The 22,189-nt window shown below is 41.0% G+C and overlaps 1 protein-coding gene across 1 annotated transcript in view; it reads right to left on the reverse strand.

The window, feature by feature from the left end:
• LOC122797536 (trace amine-associated receptor 4-like) overlaps positions 1-18,386 on the reverse strand; it is a 131,098-nt gene extending 112,712 nt beyond the window's left edge. Inside the window, exon 1 of the mRNA XM_044066168.1 lies at positions 18,337-18,386. Within this exon, the coding sequence (XP_043922103.1) occupies positions 18,337-18,386 (50 nt within the window). The remainder of the gene's footprint in view (positions 1-18,336) is intronic.
• Positions 18,387-22,189: the final 3,803 nt, after the last annotated feature.

Genomic DNA, 22,189 nt, shown 5'->3' on the forward strand with positions numbered 1-22,189 from the left:
ATGGTCGACAGCAGGCTGTCCTCTGGCAGAACAAACTCTCTAACCTTCTACCTAACACCCTTGGAGTACCACAAGGCTCTATACTAGGGCCCTTGCTGTTCTCCATCTTCTTTAACAACCTATATACTGTCATCCCAAAAGGCAGCTGTATCCAATATGCTCATGACTCTACTCTGATTTGCTCAGCCACATCTCCAGTAGAGTTATAGTCAGTTACCCAGACCACCTTTAATACAATAGAAAACTGGCTTTCTGAACATCGTCTGATCCTAAATCCCAAGAATACTAAAATGCTGTTATTTTCACCAACACGCAGGTGTACCACTTTCACCTTTACCATAAATTCAAATGATGGCACAATAATCTCCCCTGACCCCTCTACAAAACTATTAGGTGTCATCATAGACAATAATATAAAATTCGACCTACATGTTAACCAAACTATCAAAACCATCAATAAAAAACTAGGGTCACTTTACAGAATAAAAGCCTTACTAACCCCTCCAGCTAAAACTGCCATAGCTCGCTCTCACCTTCTTTCAACCCTTCTGTATGCATCCCCTCTACTCTCGAATTTAAACAAGACTGTCCTTAACAAACTCTCAATTTGCTACAACCACATTGCCAGGTTTGCCACTGGGCTGCCTTTTAGGACACATCATTGCATCAATCTAAATCAGCTTGGGTGGCTTGAACTACCCAGCCTAATCCAGTATAACCATCTGATTATGGCCTATAAAATCCTCTATAATCCGGACAATACTCCTGCACTTAAAAATACTATTACCCCCTATAACAATCCTAGACTGCTTCGATCCTCTAACAAACTACTAATTCAGACTAGCAAAGTTAATAAGACAGCCGGTGACTCTCTCTTTGCAAACTCTGTAAGTAGATCCTGGAACTCTCTTCCAGCTGATATTACCTTACTTTCCACCTTAGGTCAATTTAAAACTGGACTCAAACAACATTTGTCACTTAACTGGCTATGTCAATGTATCAAGCCTGGCTAACTCTCTCTAGAATGTGTAAAAATCTGTTAACCAGTTTACTGTGTAATTTAATTTAATCCTGAATTGTGCTCAGGATTAACTGTAACCTGTGGAACTTGTTTAACTTGCTTACTTATGTAATCTCTGTAAATAGTCTGTTTGTAATATGTAATGCTGGTATTATGTAATGCTGTATCTGCTTACCCTTGGAGCTTTTCTCCCCGGGCCTCCGCTGAAAATGGACATGCATCCAGTCGGACTATCCCTGTCAACAAATGTAAAATAAATAAATAAAGTAAATCAAGTAAGCCTCACACAATTGAAAAGAAAGGTCTCACTAAAAAGCAAGCTGATCAAGTAGCGTCAAAGCAGTCAGCTTTCTAGATGGTGTATCAGTGCTTGGTGAAAGAGTTGATGCAGTGAACATTAACAAGAAGTGAACTGTTTTATACTGTCCAGATTAATGGAAAATCCACAGAGCTCAAAGTAAACACTAGTTCAAAGTGTAATGTTATATCAGCAGACACATTTGGTAGCGTGAGAACTAATGAACAACTCAATGTAACCAGTAGTGCGAGACTTGTTGCTTATGAAGGTGAAGAAATTCAAACTGAAGGTTCAGTGATGCTTTCATGTTATTTGTTTGAGACTGTTACAACTTGTTATTCTATGTAGTCCAAAGACCAGTGCAATCTTTACTGGGTCTCAAAGATAGTTTAAGAATGAATCTGATTTCTTTTGCTAAAGAAGTTCATCATGCAAGTGCATTTCTGAGTTCTAATTTCTCCAAAGCCATTTTCTCAGAGTATGCTTATGCTTTCGATGACGTTAGGCAAACTTTCAGTTGTGTATTCCAAAGGTCATTCCAGTAGTCAGACCAGCAAGAAGAGTTCTGATAGCTATGCAAGATAAAGTTAAGGATCAGTTGGATAAAATGGTGCATCAAGGTGTGATTTGTCCAGTCACAGAACCAACTGAATGGATGCCGTTCATAGTAGCCGCTCATAAAAAAGGCTCAGACGAAATCAGAATATGCATTGACCCAAGAGATCTGAACAAAGCATTAAAAAGACATATCATCCAATGTGCACAGTCGAAGAAGTTGCACTGTAATACTGAATGCCACTGTATTTTCTGTTTTGGATGAAAAGAGTTCGTTTTGGCAAGTGATGCTGGATCTCAAATCCTCATTTCTAACTACTTTTGGTACTCTGTTTAGCAAATACAGATTCCATTTGGAATAAATTCTGCAAGTGAAGTCTTTCAGTGTGCAATGGAGCAAATTTTTTCAGGTTATACTTGTGCCATAATAGTAGACAATCTATTAGTTGGAGGTAATGGCGAAGCAGAGCATGACAGAAACCTCAAGAAAGTTCAAGACAGAGCATGTGAAGTAAACTTGAAGCTCAATCCTCTGAAGTACAAATTCAGACTTCCAGAAGTTACGTATGTAGGACATTTGTTTACAAGTATGGGCATGGGACCAGACATGACCAAGCAAGCAGGTATTCTTGAAATGTCAGAACCATATAATGTACAAGCTTTACAGCATTTCCTGGACATGGTCAACTATTTAGGCAAATTTATACCAGATTTCAGTGAGTTGACAGCACCTTTAAGAGAGCTCACATGCAAAATGTTTCATGGTCATGGTTGGAACAGCACCAGAAGGCATTTGAAAATGTCAAGTAGAAAATTGCCACCCTACCTATGTTAAGATACTATTATGTGAATAAACCAGTTACTCTTTCCTGTGATGCTTCAAAATTAGGTCTTGGTGCAGTTGTACTTCAAGAGGGCAGACCAGTAGCCTATGCATATAGAACACTAACCCAAACTGAGATGCAGTATGCTCAGATTGAGAAGGAACTTTTGGCAATAGTATTTGTATGTTCCAACTTTCATGATTATATTTATGGTTGAGCTATTCAGATTGAAACTGACCACCAATTTCTAGTTGCTATTCTAAAGAAGTCTATGCATTCCACTCCAGTGAGATTACAAAGAATGATGCTCAAATTGCAAACGTACAATTTCAGAATGGTCTACACAAAAGGCAAATTGCTCTATCTGGCTGATACTTTAACCAGATCACCCAGAAATACAACAGAACAGCTTGATGCAGAGAATTTTGACTTTGATGTGATGTCAGTGCATAATTTTTCCACCACCAGACTTGATGAATTAAGAGATCACACTCAGACTGATTAAGTTTTACAGAAGCTTAATCACTATATTAATGTTGGATGGCAGTCAAAGCAATCTAGTGTACCACATGAAGTGCAAACATATTTTCCTTACAGAGACGAATTGTTGATGGAAGATGGCTTATTTTCAAAGGTCCTAAAATTGTTGTTCCTGTTTCCTTACAAGAAGAATATATCCAGATTTTGCATCGTGGTCACCTAGCGTCCACATCCACTATGAGAAGAGCTAGAAAATTAGTATTTTGGCCTTCATTACCACAAGACATTGACAGAGTATTTTCTTCTTGTTCAGTATGCAATAGTACTAAACCACATTTGCAAAGAGAACCACTTCAGCTAAGTCCAGTTCCTGAACTACCTTGGTCTACTGTAGCAACTGATATCTTTGAGTGGAACAATCAACACTACTTAGTTTTGCTAGACTCTTAATCAAATTGATTTTGGATTGATCTACTACCTAACCTAACATCCACTGCTGTTATTACTAAGTTGAAACATCATTTCTCAGTTCATGGTAGTCTACACAAACTTTTTTGACAATGTTACTCAATTCACTAGCCAGTTGTTTCAGAAATTTGCAAAAGAATGGGACTTTATACATGTCACCGGTAGCCCTGAATATCCTCAGTGCAAAGCAATTACTTGAAATGTCAAAGCGTGACAATACTGATGTGTTCTTGAATCTACTTAATCTCAAAAACATACCCCATGATGATATTCTTGGCTCACCTGCTCAAAGACGATTTTCCAGGCAAACTAGAACTATGCTACCTATTTCTTCCAGTTTGTTGCAACCTAAACCTAAGAACAATAAAACCATCAAGGCTCATTTGTTTAAGAAGCGTAATATCCAGAAATCTAGTTATGACAGATAGAGCAGATTACTTCATCCATTGAAGAAAGAAGAGATGGTACAAGTTCAGACAACAAAAGGTTTTGATCGAATAGGACAGATTACAGGTATCTGCCCCGAGTCGAGATTCTACTTGGTAGACTCTGAGGGTGTGGAGTATAGGAAGAACCACAGACATCTTCGTCCTGTACCAGAATCATCATCATCATTGCAATCACAACATTGTTTCTGTGATGCTGACTCTAAATCTAAGAGTGAATTAGACACTGTTTCCAAACCAGAATGTGTTCAAAATTCTGATTCCATTCCAGTAAATGATTCGAGCATCCCACAGGTCAACCATTTTGTGGAAACTGTTCCAGTTGCTAAATCTAATTTCCAGTTTTATGTCACACATTATGGATGATTATCTAAGCCTAGTGTGAACTACACAGCAACATGGTCTTAATTGTATATACATGTGTATTTAGTATTGAATTATGCATGACTAAGGATTACGTGTGATTTCTGCATGCCAAATAGTCTCATAACAATTGTATGATCTATTTCTCAAAGAGGGAGAATGTAGATCAGAGTGCAAGTGTGTGTATGCTATATCTTTAAGGAGCATGCAAGGCTGTATGTGCAGGGTCTATATTAGCTAACTGAACACTTACGTAATCGAATTACATGTAAACGAACTATATAGAACAAAAGCGTATATAATAGAAAAGCTAAATTGTCGAAAATCATACAATCGAAATATTTTGTTTGGCCAACACCGAAGCACCCAGTGCATGAAAAAAAGCTATGCACGTAATAAACTAATACCTTTCTAACCACTCACCACAATATGTGACAAAATAATAATTCCCTGTTGTGAAATGTAACACAAATTATAAAACACAATCCTACAATACACCTCGTAATAACAGCAAATACTTAAATTATCCACAACTGAAAAGTAACGGTCTTGCATTACACTTTCAATAACATAGCCACAGATTGTAAAAAGTCATCTTGCGTGTAGGTAGCCTTATGTTTTATGACACTTTCTAATCTGTAGCAGCGCTCCAGTGTCTTTCCCTTTTAAGGCGAATGTGGTATTGCAGACAACAACCTAACTCTTGTTTCATTCACCTTGTTTTGCTCCCTGACCAATACAGATAAAACGCAAGGGATATCATATATTCTCCTACCAAGTAGACAGCGAATTCTTCTATGCCACCCCTCCACATGGTTCTGCGTTTGGGGTAAACATAACCTGTTCAAATCCGAAACATTCCAAAACTGTATAGAAAACATAGGTGGAAACCTGTCAACATTACTAAGGTGGGTCTGCTGTTTACGATGTTTGCCGAGAACAAATACATCAGAGAAATACTGTACTAACTCCTTTCCCGAAATAGGGAACGATTTAGAAAGATTTTGAAATGCAGGAATAACTTCATCTACATTTAGAAATGCTAGAGCTATTAGCTTTTTCACAAAAAGCTGAAATGATACGCATTTACCATATAATGTAGCTAGACCTAGCATTTACACTCTATGCCATACAGTCAGAGCAAAGTGGAACAAACAGCCTTTATTGATAACGTTACTGAAGTTATATTTAACGCTTTTAATAGCTGCAAGCTCAAAATCTGACAGAATAAATTGTACAGTAACGGTTAGCTTAGTATTATTTAACAGCTCAAACAGACAGTCCCACATAAAGTTGTATGACCTAAAACACGTTTTAGACATAAGACAGAACATCAATGGAAGACATTTAGTGTTATCTCCTACTGTCACCACAGAATGTATGCTGTATAGCTGTCTACATAAACATGCTTTAGTGAGGAACACTCCATCCATTAACCACATTTTAGATTCACTCAAATCATGCAGATTCTCAAGAGTGGAAAACAATAAGACATGCAGATTATTATGTATGTCAAGTTTCCATTTCTGCAGAAATGTACCCTCTTTAAGGTTGCAGCTACTAGGATCTACACTATCTAAGGTTGTACAAAGCTTTGTATAACATTTAATATTCTTACGTCTCACCTTATTCACCTGTTGTAACATGGATCTACGTGATGGCAAGGACAATATTGTTTCAAGAGATGTACTTGCTATAACGTCGTCAACCACTAATGAAGGGGTATCCCTACACACTCTAGCACTCTGCTTTAGACTGTCACAGGCAACATATTTTTCTACTTCAGTGACATCTGGGGGATGGTGATGTCCCGTAGATTTTAACAGGACTTCTCCTTCAGTGTATTTTTGAGTTATTACCTGACCTTTACACCTGTCTTTAGCTTTCAGTTTACAACACCAATAGTGTTTTTCCTTAACTGTTTTCTCTAAATTAAACAGATAGCCATCGATATTTAGCATATCCCTGCCTTTCTGTGATTTTACCGTATCATAGACTTCTCCCATAACTCCGGGTGTATGCAGTGTTTCGTTAGTCATGTTGAATTTAGCGCATGTGCAAAACAAACATAAGCACGTCACTCAGACTTTTATATTTGTTTTATATCATAAAACATTGTAAAAAAACTGTACTGTATATGTTATACAATGTGGTATACACATAAATATAATATACATCGTATATTATTTCTCTTTTATTGTTTCATTACTAAACATTGATTATAGTTTCATGTATGCACTGTTACGTAGACACGCAAATGTGAATACAACATATTTGGCCAACTAAAACATTTCGATGAAAAATTTTTCGCATTTATAGCTCTTCAACTTTATAAGATTTATTCTATATAGTTCGTTTACATGTAATTCAATTACGTAAGCGTTTGGTTAGCTAATATAGACCCTATGTGCACGTATACATTCCAGACATGTGCAATCCCTAGTGCTATTTTGAAGGAGCAGCCAGAGAGAGAGCATGCATGATCGCACTTATTAGTTTGTATATAAGTTACCTAAGTTAAAGTCAGTGAGTCTCTATAGTGATGTGTTTATATAAAATAAAGCTGCTTAAACAGAACCCATGAAGACTTTTCTATTGTGTCTTAGTGACAGAGCAGCCTACAAATGGTTTATTTCCCAGGACTCTGCCTGTTAATGTTTCACTTCACAAGCCCCTGCTTACACTTATCAAGGGCACCAGAACTTGTTAGAGATTTGGGATGCATGGCTAGGCTTAAAAAGGCCTACAGACCTATGAACCAGAGGAGGAATAGCAGAAGCAGAATTTAGCATTAAGAAGATGAATGTGGAGATATTTTTTGAAACTATTTTGAGATTGAGATTGTCTGAAGGCAGATTGCAACTGTTTCCAGAGTTTGCTCCCATGGCACAATTACAAGGCTTCACCATCTGCATCTGAGGCCTTGTCCTGGTTGGCAAGATATTTATCTTTATATAAGACAATGATCTTAAGCACTAAGCCACCATGATGTCTCTATAAGGTGTGATACATTTTGTGGTGCTGTTATAGCTATTACAATTATTACAGACAAAATAATTCATTCGCATAAGATGTTATACCAAGGTTCCATCTGCTTGAGATGGTGGTGCATACATACATACATACACACAAATATTTCAAGCACAGACATTACTGCCCTTTTAGCTTGCCAATATACCTAAAGAGTTGTTCCCATAATAAGAGTCCAGGCTGTTCTTAAAAATATCTAAACTACTACTTGTTTTAATGTAATTTCATAGTTGTTCCATGCATCAGCTACTCTGTCAGAGAACCAAATAGTACATTCCTATAGAATCTTGATGATTCTCCAGTACTTTTTAATAACCCCAAACATTCCCAGAGGTAGTTGTCCCTAAATGCCCTATATACCTGAATAAGATCTACTCATAGATATCTGTAAGAGACACTGTACAAGTTCAGATATTTTAGTCTTTCATAATAATTTAAATTTTCACATCCATGAATGCACTTGGCATATTCCCATCGTAGCTCAGGTGGATGTAAAAGATCCCACAGCACCAATCAAAAAAAGAAGGGGAAGTTTCCTGATGTCCTGGCCAAATTTCTCTTAGTACTATAAACACTACCTAATAAACAAAGGATAAATAAATATAACATTTTGAATTTATTTATTTATTTATCTATTTGAATTTGTTTACTGGGATGGTCCAGCTGGGCCAGAAGTGCTCAATTTCAGTGGAGTCCTGGAGAGAAAAGCTCCACATATAAGACATTTCACATACAATACAGAATTTACATTAATAAAGACATTTAGTACATATTATTGGAAGCTTATACAATTGATGAAACAAAAGTACATAAATAATCATTCTCAAATCAAAGATATTATACAAGCAATACAGAGTATATACATGAAAACATTCCATAGATGTAGTTTTCAGCTAGCAAAAATTGTATTGGACACTTCATGCAGTGGGTACAAAGCAGATATAGGAATTAAGTAGAGACTAGGTACTTAAACTTTTCACACGTTTAGGAAGTGTAATAGCTGAGCAATAGGCTATATGAGTCCTGTTGCAGGAATCAGCAAAGTTGGTGGATACCTTTGCAGATATAAGTGGTGGTATGATATTAAGGTAGGCTGCAAGAGTACCTGAATGTCTTGCTTGGTTCAATGGTAGGTCTATAAGGCTTAGGAAGAGAAGGAAGTAGACAGGAGGGATCAATGGTAGGATATTGAGGGTTAGTAGAAGAGGGAAGCGGACAGGATGGAGAAGGGGAGTAAGTAATGAATATAATGTATGTTATAGATCTGCCTGCCTCATGATTATAACAGTCCTTACATGAATGCATACAGGGCAGCTGCAAAAAAAAAAACAACTGGCCTGATGTTAGACCTACAGATTTTTGGAGCCTGCCGGCAAAGTAACACTTGTTTTATCGTTTGAATGCTTTGTTTCATGATTCTGTTTTTGAACATTTTAAATCTATGAGATGTCATTTAAATGAATTGAGTAGTTTTTTTTTGGAAATAACCATATACTTTTATATACATGCATACATATATAAATATATGGGTCTACTTCAAATTAATGAAAACCCACTTACCCAAAAAAAAATCGCCAAAACAAGATCTCCAATAACTGAACGACCTTATTGCCAAAAAATTTTTTCCCAGGGGAAAAAATTGCTCAGCTGTCATCAGGGATTTGCCCTTTTCCCCACTGTAGTGCAATCTAGGAGTTGGTATATTTAGTTAGGGGGCTGTGGGTGCAAAGCCCCCCACTATGTAGGGTTTGAAAGTTTGGTTTGTTTGTGTATGGCCGAGCGATTTTTTCCCCTGGGAAAAAATTTGCTGAAGTGGCCATTCAGCATTTGGAAAGGTCGATATTTACATGTCAGTAAAGATGTGTTCTGTGAACTCATCTTTTGACACTGTAATACAGACCAATATATATATATATATATATATATATATATATATATATATATATATATATATATATATGCATATATATATATATATATATATATATATATATATATATATATAGCTAGCTAGATAGATGCACACACACACACACACACACACACACACACACACACACACACACACACACACATATATATATATATATATATATATATATATATGTGTATATATTCCTTAAAATGGAGAACATCGACATCTGTGCAGTGACAGAGACCTGGTTCAAGGCTCCAGAGAGTACCCCTGCATTACCAGGCTATAATTCATACCACACCATTCGGCCACCTAACCTGGACCAAAACACTAAAGGCAGAGGTGTGTCCATATTCATTAAGGATATCCACACCTCCAGGCTAGTTGCTCAGCATAATGCATCTGAGATTATCCAAGTGCAACTAACTCTGGGCAAGACCGCAATCCAAATTGTAGCTTGCTGTAGATCCCCCACCATGCCCCAGGATTCCCACTCCTTATTTCTTGATACACTGGAAAATATTAGGGTACAACCTAACACCCTAATAATGGGCGATTTCAACTACCCTACCATTAACTGGGAAAACTACTCATGTACCAACTCTTATGCTCAACGTTTTCTGGAATTCATAAATTCCAATGCCTTGGATCAACTTATCCACACCCCCACCAGGGGCAGCAATATCCTAGACCTGGTTATTAGCAACATGGGCAACTGGTGCTTCACACCACAGGTCAATTCCTCGTTGGTCAGATCCGACCACAAGCTAATCAACCTAGACATCCACATCCCTCCCCCACCCCCCATTAGGGAAACCACAGTAAAAAATTTCTCCAAAGCCAACTTCACGCTTCTTAAGACAGAAGTGGCAAACTTTATGACACCCATGCTGATGGACAATAGAGGTATGACTGCTGAATCCTACACAAATGCACTTTATAAGCACTTACACGAGTGCATGGATCGTGCAATCCCTAATAGAACCAAGATGCTATCCTCCAAAAAAAGGAAGCCAATCTGGTGGTCCCCTGCCATAAACAAACTCTACAACAGAAGAAAGAAACTGTTGCAAAAAAGAGTAAAATCCCATGATTGGAGGAACTCCCTGGTCAGCCTCAGTAAGAAGCTGTGATTCCTCATAAAATCGTCCAAAGCTAGTTATGAAAACAAAATCGCCACTGACTCTAAAGACAACCACAAAGCATTCTATAGCTATGTCAAGAATCTCAATGGCAACACTCAGATCTGCTCTGAGTTACAGCACAATGGCACTAAATATACAGAACCAACTGATATTGCCAACATCCTGGCAGACAGGGTCAGTGCTAACTTTACCCCCTGTCATCCTCTAAAGGGCCCATCCCTATACCAGAAGAATGAAAAGTTCCTGTAATCATGGCTACACAGGTAAGAAACAAACTATCCAAAGCCAAAAACACAGCATCCATGGGACCTGACAACATCCAGGATGTGTTCTACATGAACTACAGAATGAACTGGCACCCCACCTAAGTACCATGTTCAATCATAGCCTCACCTCAGGCTATGTGTCCACTGAATGGCACACAGTGACAGTTATCCCACTCCACAAAGGGGGAGCCACACAGACCCCAGAAACTACAGCCCCATTAGCCTAACAAGCCTGGTCTGCAAGGCTATGGAACGTATCATCATGGAACTTATAAACAATGACATTGGTAATCTCCAAATTCAAGACCTCGCCCAGTTCGGGTTTGTAAAAGGCAGATCATGTCTCCTAAACCTGATAGACTTCTTTGAAGCAGTCACCAAAGCCGTAGATGAGGGTAAGGTGGTTCACACAGCCTATCTAGATCTTGCCAAGGCTTTCGACACCATCCCCCACTCTGGAATTATAGATAAACTCACTAAACTAGGTATAAATCCCTATGTCACAAGATGGGTTGCCAACTGGCTCACTGACAGAACCCACATTGTGAAAGTAGCAGACTCCAAATCCAACTTCAGGCCAGTGACAAGTGGAGTACCACAGGGTTCAGTCCTGGGTCCTCTCCTGTTTGGTATCTACTTCTCTGAAGTACAGGCCAACACAGAAGGTCCTTGGCTAATGAAGTTCACAGATGACTGCAAACTTGGAGCCATAATCAAAACTCCAAAAGATGTGGACATCCTACAAAATGACCTCACTGAGACAGACGCCTGGTGTCAAAACCATGGCCTCAAGCTCAATGCCAAAAAGTGCATTGTCATCCCTTTTGGTAAAAATTCTGTACCCATGAACTACCACATAGGCGGTAGTCTACTTAACATTGAAAGTGTGATAAGAGACCTTGGGACACAGGTAGACAGTAGTCTCTCCTTTGATAATCACATCGCCCAGTAGTCAGGAAATCCTTCTACGTGGCACACCTCATCACAAAAGGTTTCTCATCCAAGAAAAAAGAGGTCATTCTTCCCCTCTACTCGTCACTCATTAGACCCATTCTAGAGTACAATGCCCCTTTTGGTATGTACCTCACAAGACATCTACAAAAACTGGAAAGGCCACAGAAATACCTCACAAAGAGGATTATCGGCCTCAAACAGATGCTCTTCGCAGACCGTCTCAAAAAAACACAGCTTTACTCCATCACATATCACCTACTCAGAGGTGATCTCTGCTTAACACACAAAGCTATGTCAAACCCATAGGTTTTATATATGCTCCACTTGAAGAAATCCCAATCCCTATGAGCTACACGCTCTAGCGACCTAAACCTTGTCACCACAATAAACAGAACATGCTGGAGGAATAGATTCCTGTGCCAGAGACTTCTCATACTCTGGAACAAACTACCTATCTATATCAAACAAAGCTCCTCATTAGCACTCTTCAAGAAAAATCTTGATGATTGGATGGGAGATAGGAAATTCACCCCGGGGATTACTTCTGTGGCTCTGCTCAACAGTGGCACAGGAAAATAATTTTCTTGGGTAGCGAAAGCCAGGGTACCTTTTTGCTAGGCTTATATAGGCCCTAGGGCCAATAGCCTAGTACCTACCTATGAATCTATATACATATATATATATATATATATATATATATATATATGTATATGTATATATATATATATATATATATGTATGTATATGTGTGTGAGTTCTTGAGTGTGTGTAATTTTGATATCTGTCTAGTCAACTGCATATGTTCGACTAGACAATTGATTGACAGGTGTGAGGTGTGTAAGATTGACAATCTCTGGGAAAGGGAATATTCCCATTCCCAGGGACGGTGCAATCTCAGAGTTAGCATATACAATTAGCATGGGTTGTGTGGGTGTGGAGGGGGCTTGCCACCCTGCAAAAAATTATATCTTCTGTTTATTAAAAGTTTGAAATTGCATGTGCAGAGGCTGTTTCACAGTTCATGCATAGTGTGGTGTTGACTTCCACATTTTTTGCCATTTGTAGCAAACTCCTGCTACAGTATATACATGTCACATACATGGAGCTTTAAAGCACTTCAGTTCTGACCAGAAGTGCAATAACAGCATTCATATACTGGTAATGCAGCGAACATATTGCAAATTAGGATTTGTTGAGAGTGTGTGTGTGTGTGTGTGTGTGTGTGTGTGTGTGTGTGTGTGTGTGTGTGTGTGTGTGTGTGTGTGTGTGTGTGTGTGTGTTGATGCATGAATGCATGTGTGGGGGGGTGCTTATATACCTGCATGATCTCGTTTATATAATCAGCAAATCCTGCAAGAGTGGGGGAGTACACTAGCAGAATGTTTTTACAAATATAATGAGGAGCTATGGTATTATGTAAGGACTGCATTAGTTTGTGAGTTACAAAGGAGGAGACAGGACACCTATAATCATACCTGTCAGCCTCAAGTCACAAGAAATCTTGACAAATCCAGAAACAATTAGAGGACAAAATCCTACCACTAGGGATGGATTTTAATTACTCCTCTTATACACAAAGAATGTTGTTAGAGTAACAGTTTTTGCATTAGCATGCATTTACTGAAAGATATGAATGCTGTAACTAAAAGGTATGTCATTTATATAGCCTGCGATCCTCAATGGTTTAACAGAAAAATAACTCTGTATGAGAAAAAAGCTATGCGGATAAAATCTGGGCATTCTGCAAAAATGTGAACAGTTAAAATGTATGGCTATAAGAGGCAACAGCAGATGTGTTCTGACAAATTAAGGACAGGGTGAGAGGGATGAGGGAATATCCATGAGGAGGGCAGGCTTCATGGCAAAGCAGAGAGGAGCACTAGATGACACCAGGGAGAGCTCTTCTGCTGGCTGTTCAGGCTTTTCATCCTCTTTTTTTTCCCCCAGGACCTCTCAAGGTATTTACAGACAATATCACAGTGTTGTTTTTTGTTACGGTCTGTTATACCGGTGTTGGTCTGATCAGAGAAAGTAACTTTTGCCAGTGGTAAGATGAAGATATTTATAGTATTTGACAACCTTTACTGCACTAGTTTATTTTTATTTATTTTGGATTGCATTTGCTGTTTAATCTATCCAAAAAGCATAATTTTAGTTTTTATCTCATTTATAATTAAACTGCAGTCTTGTTAGCCAGGCAGGTATTGTGCCAATGGATTGCTGCATCTAAATCCCTGTCACTACATAAGGTGGTAGAATCATTTTCATACTGTGTAGATATATGCTGCTGATAAACTTGGAGCAGTGAACAGGGCCTTGGATAGAGTCTTGTGGTACCCTGATGCAACAGCTGAAAGAACTAGGCTGACTGTTTGGCATGCCTGATATTTAGGACTTAAATGAGTCCAAAACATTTAGGAAGCAGCTGATGGCTTTCAGTCAGTGTATTGGGAATACTAAGATTTACTTTATCAAAGGCCTTTGAGAAGTCTATAAAAATGGCTTCTGCAATTAAGACCCTATTTGATTGGAAGCCAAGGAGCTGTACCATTTTGACTAGTGCTCTGGTACTGTAACCAGGCCTAACATGCTGAATAGTAGTGATTACATATGTGATGGTAAGAAATCTCTTAATATGACCATGTACATTTTTTCTAGTTTTTTTTTTTTTAGGCTATATAGGTCTATAATTTTCAGTTTTCTGTTTGTCACCACTCTTAAAGAGTGGGATGATTTTGTCTTGTTTCTTGATGGTGGGAAAATGGGGCCTGTGTTCAATTATTAAAGTCAATGGGCTACAATGGGCTACAGTAGCTGAGATTTGTTATAAGAATGCGGGTGTTTGTTGATACTCACAGGATTAGCTATGACCTTTATTTTGTTAAGCATTTGACAGTTACAGGTTTTAAGTGAAAGTGGAGAGTAGAAGAGCTAGGTCTGCTGTCTGGACTCTTTCCTGGATGGTAGGACTAGGAGAACATTTTCATCTTTTATTTGAACTGATGGGCAAATGAATGTTTGCCATGTCTTTGTAGTTGTGCAGATTTAATTGGGCAATACCTGTTTACTGAGTTTTACCAATGAGTTTGTTGCAGTTTTTTGTTTTCAGAAGGTTACTGGGTTCGTTTAGCCTGTCCTAGTTGTTGGCATTTGTTTTTTATGTCTTTCTATAGTATATGTGATTCCATGAAGTATTGTGATTTGTATGTCTTCTTAGCCCTGGCCCAGCATTTTATAGACTGCAGGTGGCCCCATCTATCCTTGGTGGAAATGAGGATTTGATTCTGATTAACCTTGCAGGGACATATTTATCTAACAGTTATAAGACTGTATTGTTAGAAAGTCCAATGGGTTCTTCAATGAAGTGGGTCAAACTAAGGCTGATCCTGTTATGGACTATACAGATAAATTATTCCATTTTCCAATTGCGATAGTTTTTGTTGAAGTTAATGGTGAAAATTAAGTTGCAGTCATTTTGGTCACTGGGGATCATGCTGCTGTGAAATAAATTGTTGGAGTTGTTTTTGGAGGGCATTTACAATTCTATGACTAGTGAGCAGTGACATTCGACAAGTGTGAAATTAGTTGATATATTACTGCACCTCTTTAGCCTTGTGATCTTTGTTATATTCATTCATTTATTTATTGATGTTTTTGTTCAGGTGGGTGTGCTGGTTTAGAGTGCCTTTCCAGCACTGACCCACCTATCAAGCATAGTTATAGTGCAGTGGAAAGTTGTATTCAGAGGGGAAAAAGTTACAGTACAGTTACAGTTAAAAAGTGACATTATACAGTCATACATTCAGCAAATTCACATCAGTACTACTAACAGTTAAGCTATAGTTATGCTAAAGACTATATAAGCACAATACAAATATCTCATCTCTGCCATCCCTGTGGGTTTTTTTCTATCCAGGCTAAGTAATGTATGATATAGCTATTATTACACTGCAGAAAGTTCAGGAGATGACCCCTTCTTGTTGGGGCACATAAATCACCAGGACTTTAGCCTCTATTCAATTAGTCAAGGGGGTTTGATGGATGTAGTCTCAAAAAGATCCCTGGGGTACACCAATGGTGACATGTTTCTTGGAGGACATGTGCAGTTACCTGTAATAGAATGTTGCCTATTAATAAGCTATTTAACAATCCAGTACATTGCATCAAGATTTATGAGAAGTATAATCCATTTGTCAATGATGCTATAGTAGAATGTAATGTCAAAAGCCTTATCTAAGTTGGGGTAAGCTATGTGCATGGAGATGACCCCATCTAGTGTTACTGTGACTTTTTCAAAGAAGTTAAACAAGCTTAATAAGCATGACCTACTATTAGAATATGGCCTGCAGATTACAGGTTCCCTATGTCCTGTTTATGAGGTGCATAATGAGGCATAACATTACATTACAAATAAGCAATGATGCTGCTAAATCTATAGTTGTCAGGTCAGCAGTAGGGCCTCCCTTATGGAGCAGAACTATTCCAGAATATATTCAGTGGACAGACTGTATTTGTTTGTTAATGGATGTGGAGTGAGCTGGGTTGTAAACTCTTTTCAGCCACTCTCTGGACTTGAAGCATAAAATAGACAGGACAATGAGCCAAGCAAAAGGTTCACAGGAGATACAAAAAGGCTAGACATTAGACATAATGGATTACACAGGTTAATCTATAAAAGATTACAGAACACTATACATGGCTGAACATATGTCAGTCAACAAAGTTCTATCAAAAAATCATCCACTGAGTGAACAGTGGGAGACTGATAACATAAATGGGCAAGTTGTGCTGCAGCTCCACGTGGGAAACTTTGCCCCATACCACCATTAATTAAATATACCAAGTCTACTCTCACATAACCATGGGGAAAGGAGAAACAACCTGAAGGGGTGAGCACTGTATGCTCATGAAGTGTGATGATGCAGATCAAATATAATACAGCAAACAGCTGGCAAAAGAAACATGGAGAAAACATAATGATGGAGATATCCCTTAACAAATTAGACATCAAGCAGATGTAGAGAAGCAATAAGAGTACTATATAATATTATAACTTTTCTTGTTATATTGTTTAGTTATTTGGGATCTAAAGTCATATAAATGTTACTACTGAATGAGTTTAGACTCATAACATATTGAATGTTAAACTAAATGGAATGTATAAAAATGAATAATTGATCAGTAGGTGCCTGACTGAATGTCCAAATGCCAAGATCAACCTGTTTCTCTGTAAAGGTGGAGAAAAAAGGAGGGTAAATCACAGAAATGTCTCTTTGATCATTAAACCTGGGAATGCTAAGTTGTCAATGTCACCTTCATTCTTGCTGGATGGGTTCGGAGCCGATCCTCGGCTCCGACTCGGCACTTGCTAAGCTCGAGAATCACTTTTACCAGCTCGAGGCAGCCCTATATCCCATGATGCAAGGCGGTAATTACCCAGATCTCATTTGCCGCTTCGCTCATGAAGTCACGCTTTTTTACCAGCTCCTGGTAAGTGAATTTTCATTACTCTTTTCAGAGATTTAACTACCCCAGCTTAAAAATATTTTATTCCCTTTTATAGTCGATAGTCCTCGATTCACTTAGACCCTATTCCCTTCAGTTTTTCTCGATCCCTTTATAATTTTCTGTTAGTCAGGCCTTAGGCCTTCCCCTCCTAAACAATTCCTGTCAGGATTTTTTGTTAGGTGTGTCTGTGTTTTTGTTTAATTAGTGTATTTAAGGACTGAGTGTGTGTGTGATTGTGTTTAAACTCAATCATGTCAAAAGACACTAGGGTCTCAGGTTTTAAGAAGTGTGACTCGTGCTGTCAGAAGATGTCTCTGACAGATGGTCACACTTCTTGTATTTATTGCTTGGGACCCCTACACCTGCAGGACTCCTGTGCTATTTGTCATTCTTTCAGCCAGAGAGTCCTGCAGGAGCATAGAAATAAGTTGATCCTCAGGGGTCTCCTTAAGCCTGAGAGCTCCCCGGCTAAGGTCGGTTCGGGGAAGCCCTCTAAGCCACCCAAGACCCAGACTTCGGTGTCCAAGTCTGTGGCCTTGGTTCCGACTCCTCCAGAGTCGATATTGGCTCCATCTGGAGCCGATCCTTCCTCCTTGGAAGTTTCTGTATCGGCGCCGATCGGCACCGATACCCTGGCTTCGGCATCCATGTCGGCTCCGGCTGGAGCCGATACCCTAGCTTCGAAGCATGTTTTGGCTCCGGCTGGAGCCGAGACCTCTCTACCTCAGCTTGGAGCCGACAAGCTGTTGGCTCCAACTGGGACCGAAGATTCGTCGGCTCCGATGGCTCCGTCGAGGAAGAGGTCTAGATCTCCTTCACTGGAGTCTATCCACTCGGCTCCAGCCTCCCCGTTACTTTCGGAACGGAGCCATCGGAGCCGATCGTCAAGGTCTTCCGGACTTTCAGACCACGACTTGGAGAGAGTGGTGAGTAGACTACTAAAATCACAGGCATTGGCCCAGATGCTCCATAGCCCGTCTCAGCAGACGATCGCTATTCCAAACCCTCCTGAGATTCCTCCTTCGACTCTCCTTCAGAGCTCGGAGCCAGAGATTATTGGTACCGTGACTGTTGTGGCTTTGGAGCCGATTCCACACCTTTCGGCTCCGTCATCTTCGACTCCTATCTCCTCCTCGAGACCTTCTTTGGAGGGATCCGGTCATCGGGTTTCCCTGGTCGGTTCTGAGGGGGCGAGTTGCATCGGACCCTTGTCCGACCCTGCTCTCCCTCTCGGGGCTTCGGCCTTGGTGAGCTCGGCGCCGACATCTGCTTTGGAGCCTTCCCTTTTGGTGGGGCAGGGAGTCCTTGTTTCTTCGGAGCGAGGTCTCTCGGCCCTCCCTGGGAGGGGAGCCTTCGAGGTGATGAGGAGTGTGCTAGCCCCCGAGCTTAGTCAACAGTCGGTTCCTTTAGCTCCTCCCTCTACGGTGCCTGTAGATGTCTCTTCCCACTCTCTTTCTCCCGGACCCAGAGATCCATCGCCCCAGGTTTCCCCACTGGGAAGAACTTCCTGTTCCGAGGTTTCTCCTGATCCTTCAGGAGAGCCCCCGCGTAAGAGGACCTGCAAGAGGAAGCACTTAGACTCCCCTGAGTCTACGACATCAGATACTGACTTAGATGAGTCGGAGGGGTTCCCAAGATCCCCCTCTGAGGATGTCTCCTTTTCAGACATCCTAGAACTCCTAAAACAGAGGGGAAACTGGCCCTCCATTAATCCCTCTGAGGATGAGTCGGTATACCTGGAGGCTTTTGGATCTCAACCCTCCACCTCCTGGGTGTCTCCACCTTTCGACCCCCTCATGGACGTGATAGCTCAAAAGGCGTGGGCATCTCCTGATTCTGTGGAACCAGTCCCCAGGAGGCCTTCTAAATTTATCACGGCCCCCACTGAGAAACAGTTTCTTACGAAAGGTGTTCCAGTTGATGCCATGGTGGTGGCAGCCGCCACCAAAAAGTAACTTGCAGATCCTTCCATACCAGTCCATCCTCCTAACAAGGAGTCTAGGACCATGGACAGGTATGGTAAGCGGATGTTTTCCTCAGCGACCTTTGCTATGCATTCGCTGAATTATTTATTTCACTTCACCCGACTTCAAAGAGACATCCTCAAAGAATTGGGTGAGGTAGTACAGGATCCGTCAGCTGCTGGGGCTCAGGAGAAGATTGCCTCTCAGCTTGGAATCCTAAATTCCATTACCAACTCCTCCATGCGGCTCATTTCTTATGCAGCCGATGGGGCGAGTAGAGCCGCAGGAACAGGAGTGGCTCTTAGACGTCAGTCCTGGATGCGGCTTTGCTATTTCGCAGACCCCTTTAAGGCATCCTTCACAAATTCTCCCTTTGATGGCACTACTTTGTTTGGGCCTCAGGTGAAGGACACATTAACCAGGTGCGAACAAGACGGCAAGACTCTTTCTGCTATAGGAGTCCGTTTCTCCACCCCTTCTAGACCTTACCCCATAGGTCAGAAGGGAGGGAACATGTGGTTCTGGAAATCTCAGGGAGTCACGCCTGACGCACGTGGTCAATTTACCCCCAGAGGCAGAGGGGGTAATAACAACAGATGCTGCCCTAGGGGCAGAGGAGGTCCGCAGAACCAGGGCAACAGAGAGCCTCTCTCTGACAAGCCCTTCCAGCATCCCTGAGGTGTTGCCCGACTGCCCACCCTTGGAGGCAATCGGGGGGAGATTGTCACTGTACCCAGAAGCCTGGCTTTCCCTCTCTCAAGACAGATGGGTACAGTCGATCATATCCGAGGGTTACAAAATCCCCTTCGAGCAAAGCCCCTTCCCTCAAAAAGGCTCCCTTCCAGACGTTCCACCCGGTCTAAGGGAGATTGCGAAGCTAGAGGTATCAAAGCTTCTAAGAAAAAGGGCCATTCAACCAGTTCCAACAGATCAATTAGAATCCGGAATCTACTCAAGGTTCTTTTTGGTTCCCAAAAAGACGGGAGACTGGAGACCAATATTAGACCTCAGCAGACTGAACAAGTCTGTCAAAAAGACAAGATTTCGGATGGTCACACTTCAATCGATTTTGCCCTTCCTGGGCCTTTGCCCTTCCTGGGCAAAAACAACTGGATGTGCTCCATAGACCTTCAGGATGCGTACTATCACATAAAAATCCACAGACGCTCCAGAAGGTTCCTCCGCTTTTGGCTGGGGACCAGTCATTTTTAATTCAGAGCCCTGCCCTTTGGTCTCACTACAGCCCCCAGAGTGTTCACCAAATGCATGGCAGTGGTCACGGCTCACCTGAGACGTCAAGGATTCCAGGTGTTTCCGTATCTAGACGACTGGCTCCTATTAGCCACCACCAGGCATCAACTTCTCCAAGCCAGAGATTATACTCTACGTCTCTGTGGTCAATTAGGAATTTCAATCAACTTTCAAAAGTCTTCCTTATCACCCTACCAATCTATTGTCTTTATAGGCGCAAATCTAGACACTACTCAGATGTCAGCAAACCTTACAAGTCAAAGAATCCTAGATATCCAAAACCACATTTGGATCATCCTATCCAGCAAAAAGGTACAAGCCAGGTTGGTCCTGAAAGTGCTGGGCCTCATGGCAGCTGCCATCACACTTCTCCTTCTGGCCCATTTTTACATGCGCCTCCTACAATGGATGTTGTTCACTCAATGGTCCTACCAGCAGCTCCCCATGCGTCACAAGATCCTGGTGACACAAACCTGCAAGAGCCATCTATCCTGGTGGACTTCTTCTCCCCTAGTCCATCAGGGCAGACCGTTTGTCCTTCCGGCCCCGGTAGCCACGGTCACTTCGGATGCCTCCCTGATCGGGTGGGGGGGCATTATCAGGGCAGGATGGTTCATGGCACGTGGCAACCGTTCGAGTACCACCTGCACATAAATGTCCTAGAGATGAGAGCAGTGCTTTTAACGTTGCAAGCCCTCAACAACTTTCTTCCCTTAGGAACTATTGCAGTTCACACGGACAACATGTCTGTGGTGTGGTACATCAACAAGCAGGGCGGAACCAAGTCCTATCCCTTGTGTCGAGAAGCTCTCAGACTTTGGCAATGGGCGATCTCCTCTCATCGGTTTCTGGTAGCAACGCATATCCCCGGGAGAACCAACATAATAGCGGACAGATTGAGCAGAGCTATTCTCATGCCTCACGAGTGGTCTCTCAAACTTTCCATAGTGGAGGAGATTTTTCAGAAGTGGGGCCGCCCATGCTGCGATCTTTTTGCTACTCCCCAAAACAGCAAATGCCCACACTTCTTCTCTCTCTTTCCACTTCCAGGCCATCCCCCCAGAGACGCTCTTACCCAAGATTGGCCCCGGGGACTTCTTTATGCTTTTCCCCCTTTTCCATTGATACCTCAAGTACTCCAGAAAGCTACTGTCTTGAGAGCCAAAATGATTCTCATTGCCCCTTACTGGCCTCGACAAATTTGGTTCCCATTCCTTCATCGCCATCTCATGGTGCAGCCTTGGCATCTGGATCCAATTCCAGATCTTCTGACCCACCAGTCGGGTCAACTGCACCGATCAATTCGTTCCCTCAACCTCACTGCTTGGTTGCTCCACTTCCTTCATTAGCCAGGCTTCCTATGATCTCTAACCCCATTAGAGATATAATAGTAGCTTCTCTAAAGTCCTCTACTAGGAGGATTTACTCTAGTAAGTGGAAACGTTTCTCTTTTTGGGCAAAGTCTAAGAACATAGATCCTTTTACTGCCCCTATTCAATCGGTCTTGGACTTTCTTGCTGAAATTTTTCTCTCTGGTTCTTCTGCTTCCACAGTTAAGGTCCAGTTGGCAGCAATCTCTAATTTCCATGTCGGATTTGCAGACCACAATATCATGTCTCACAAACTTTGTAAAGCTTTTCTCAAAGGGGTGTTCCTTCTTAAGCCCCCTGTTAGATATCCTCCACCACAGTGGGACCTAAA

The sequence above is a fragment of the Protopterus annectens genome, chromosome 1.part0 (genome assembly GCF_019279795.1).
Source record: "Protopterus annectens isolate FY-2018-M chromosome 1.part0, PAN1.0, whole genome shotgun sequence".
NCBI lineage: Eukaryota > Metazoa > Chordata > Ceratodontiformes > Protopteridae > Protopterus > Protopterus annectens.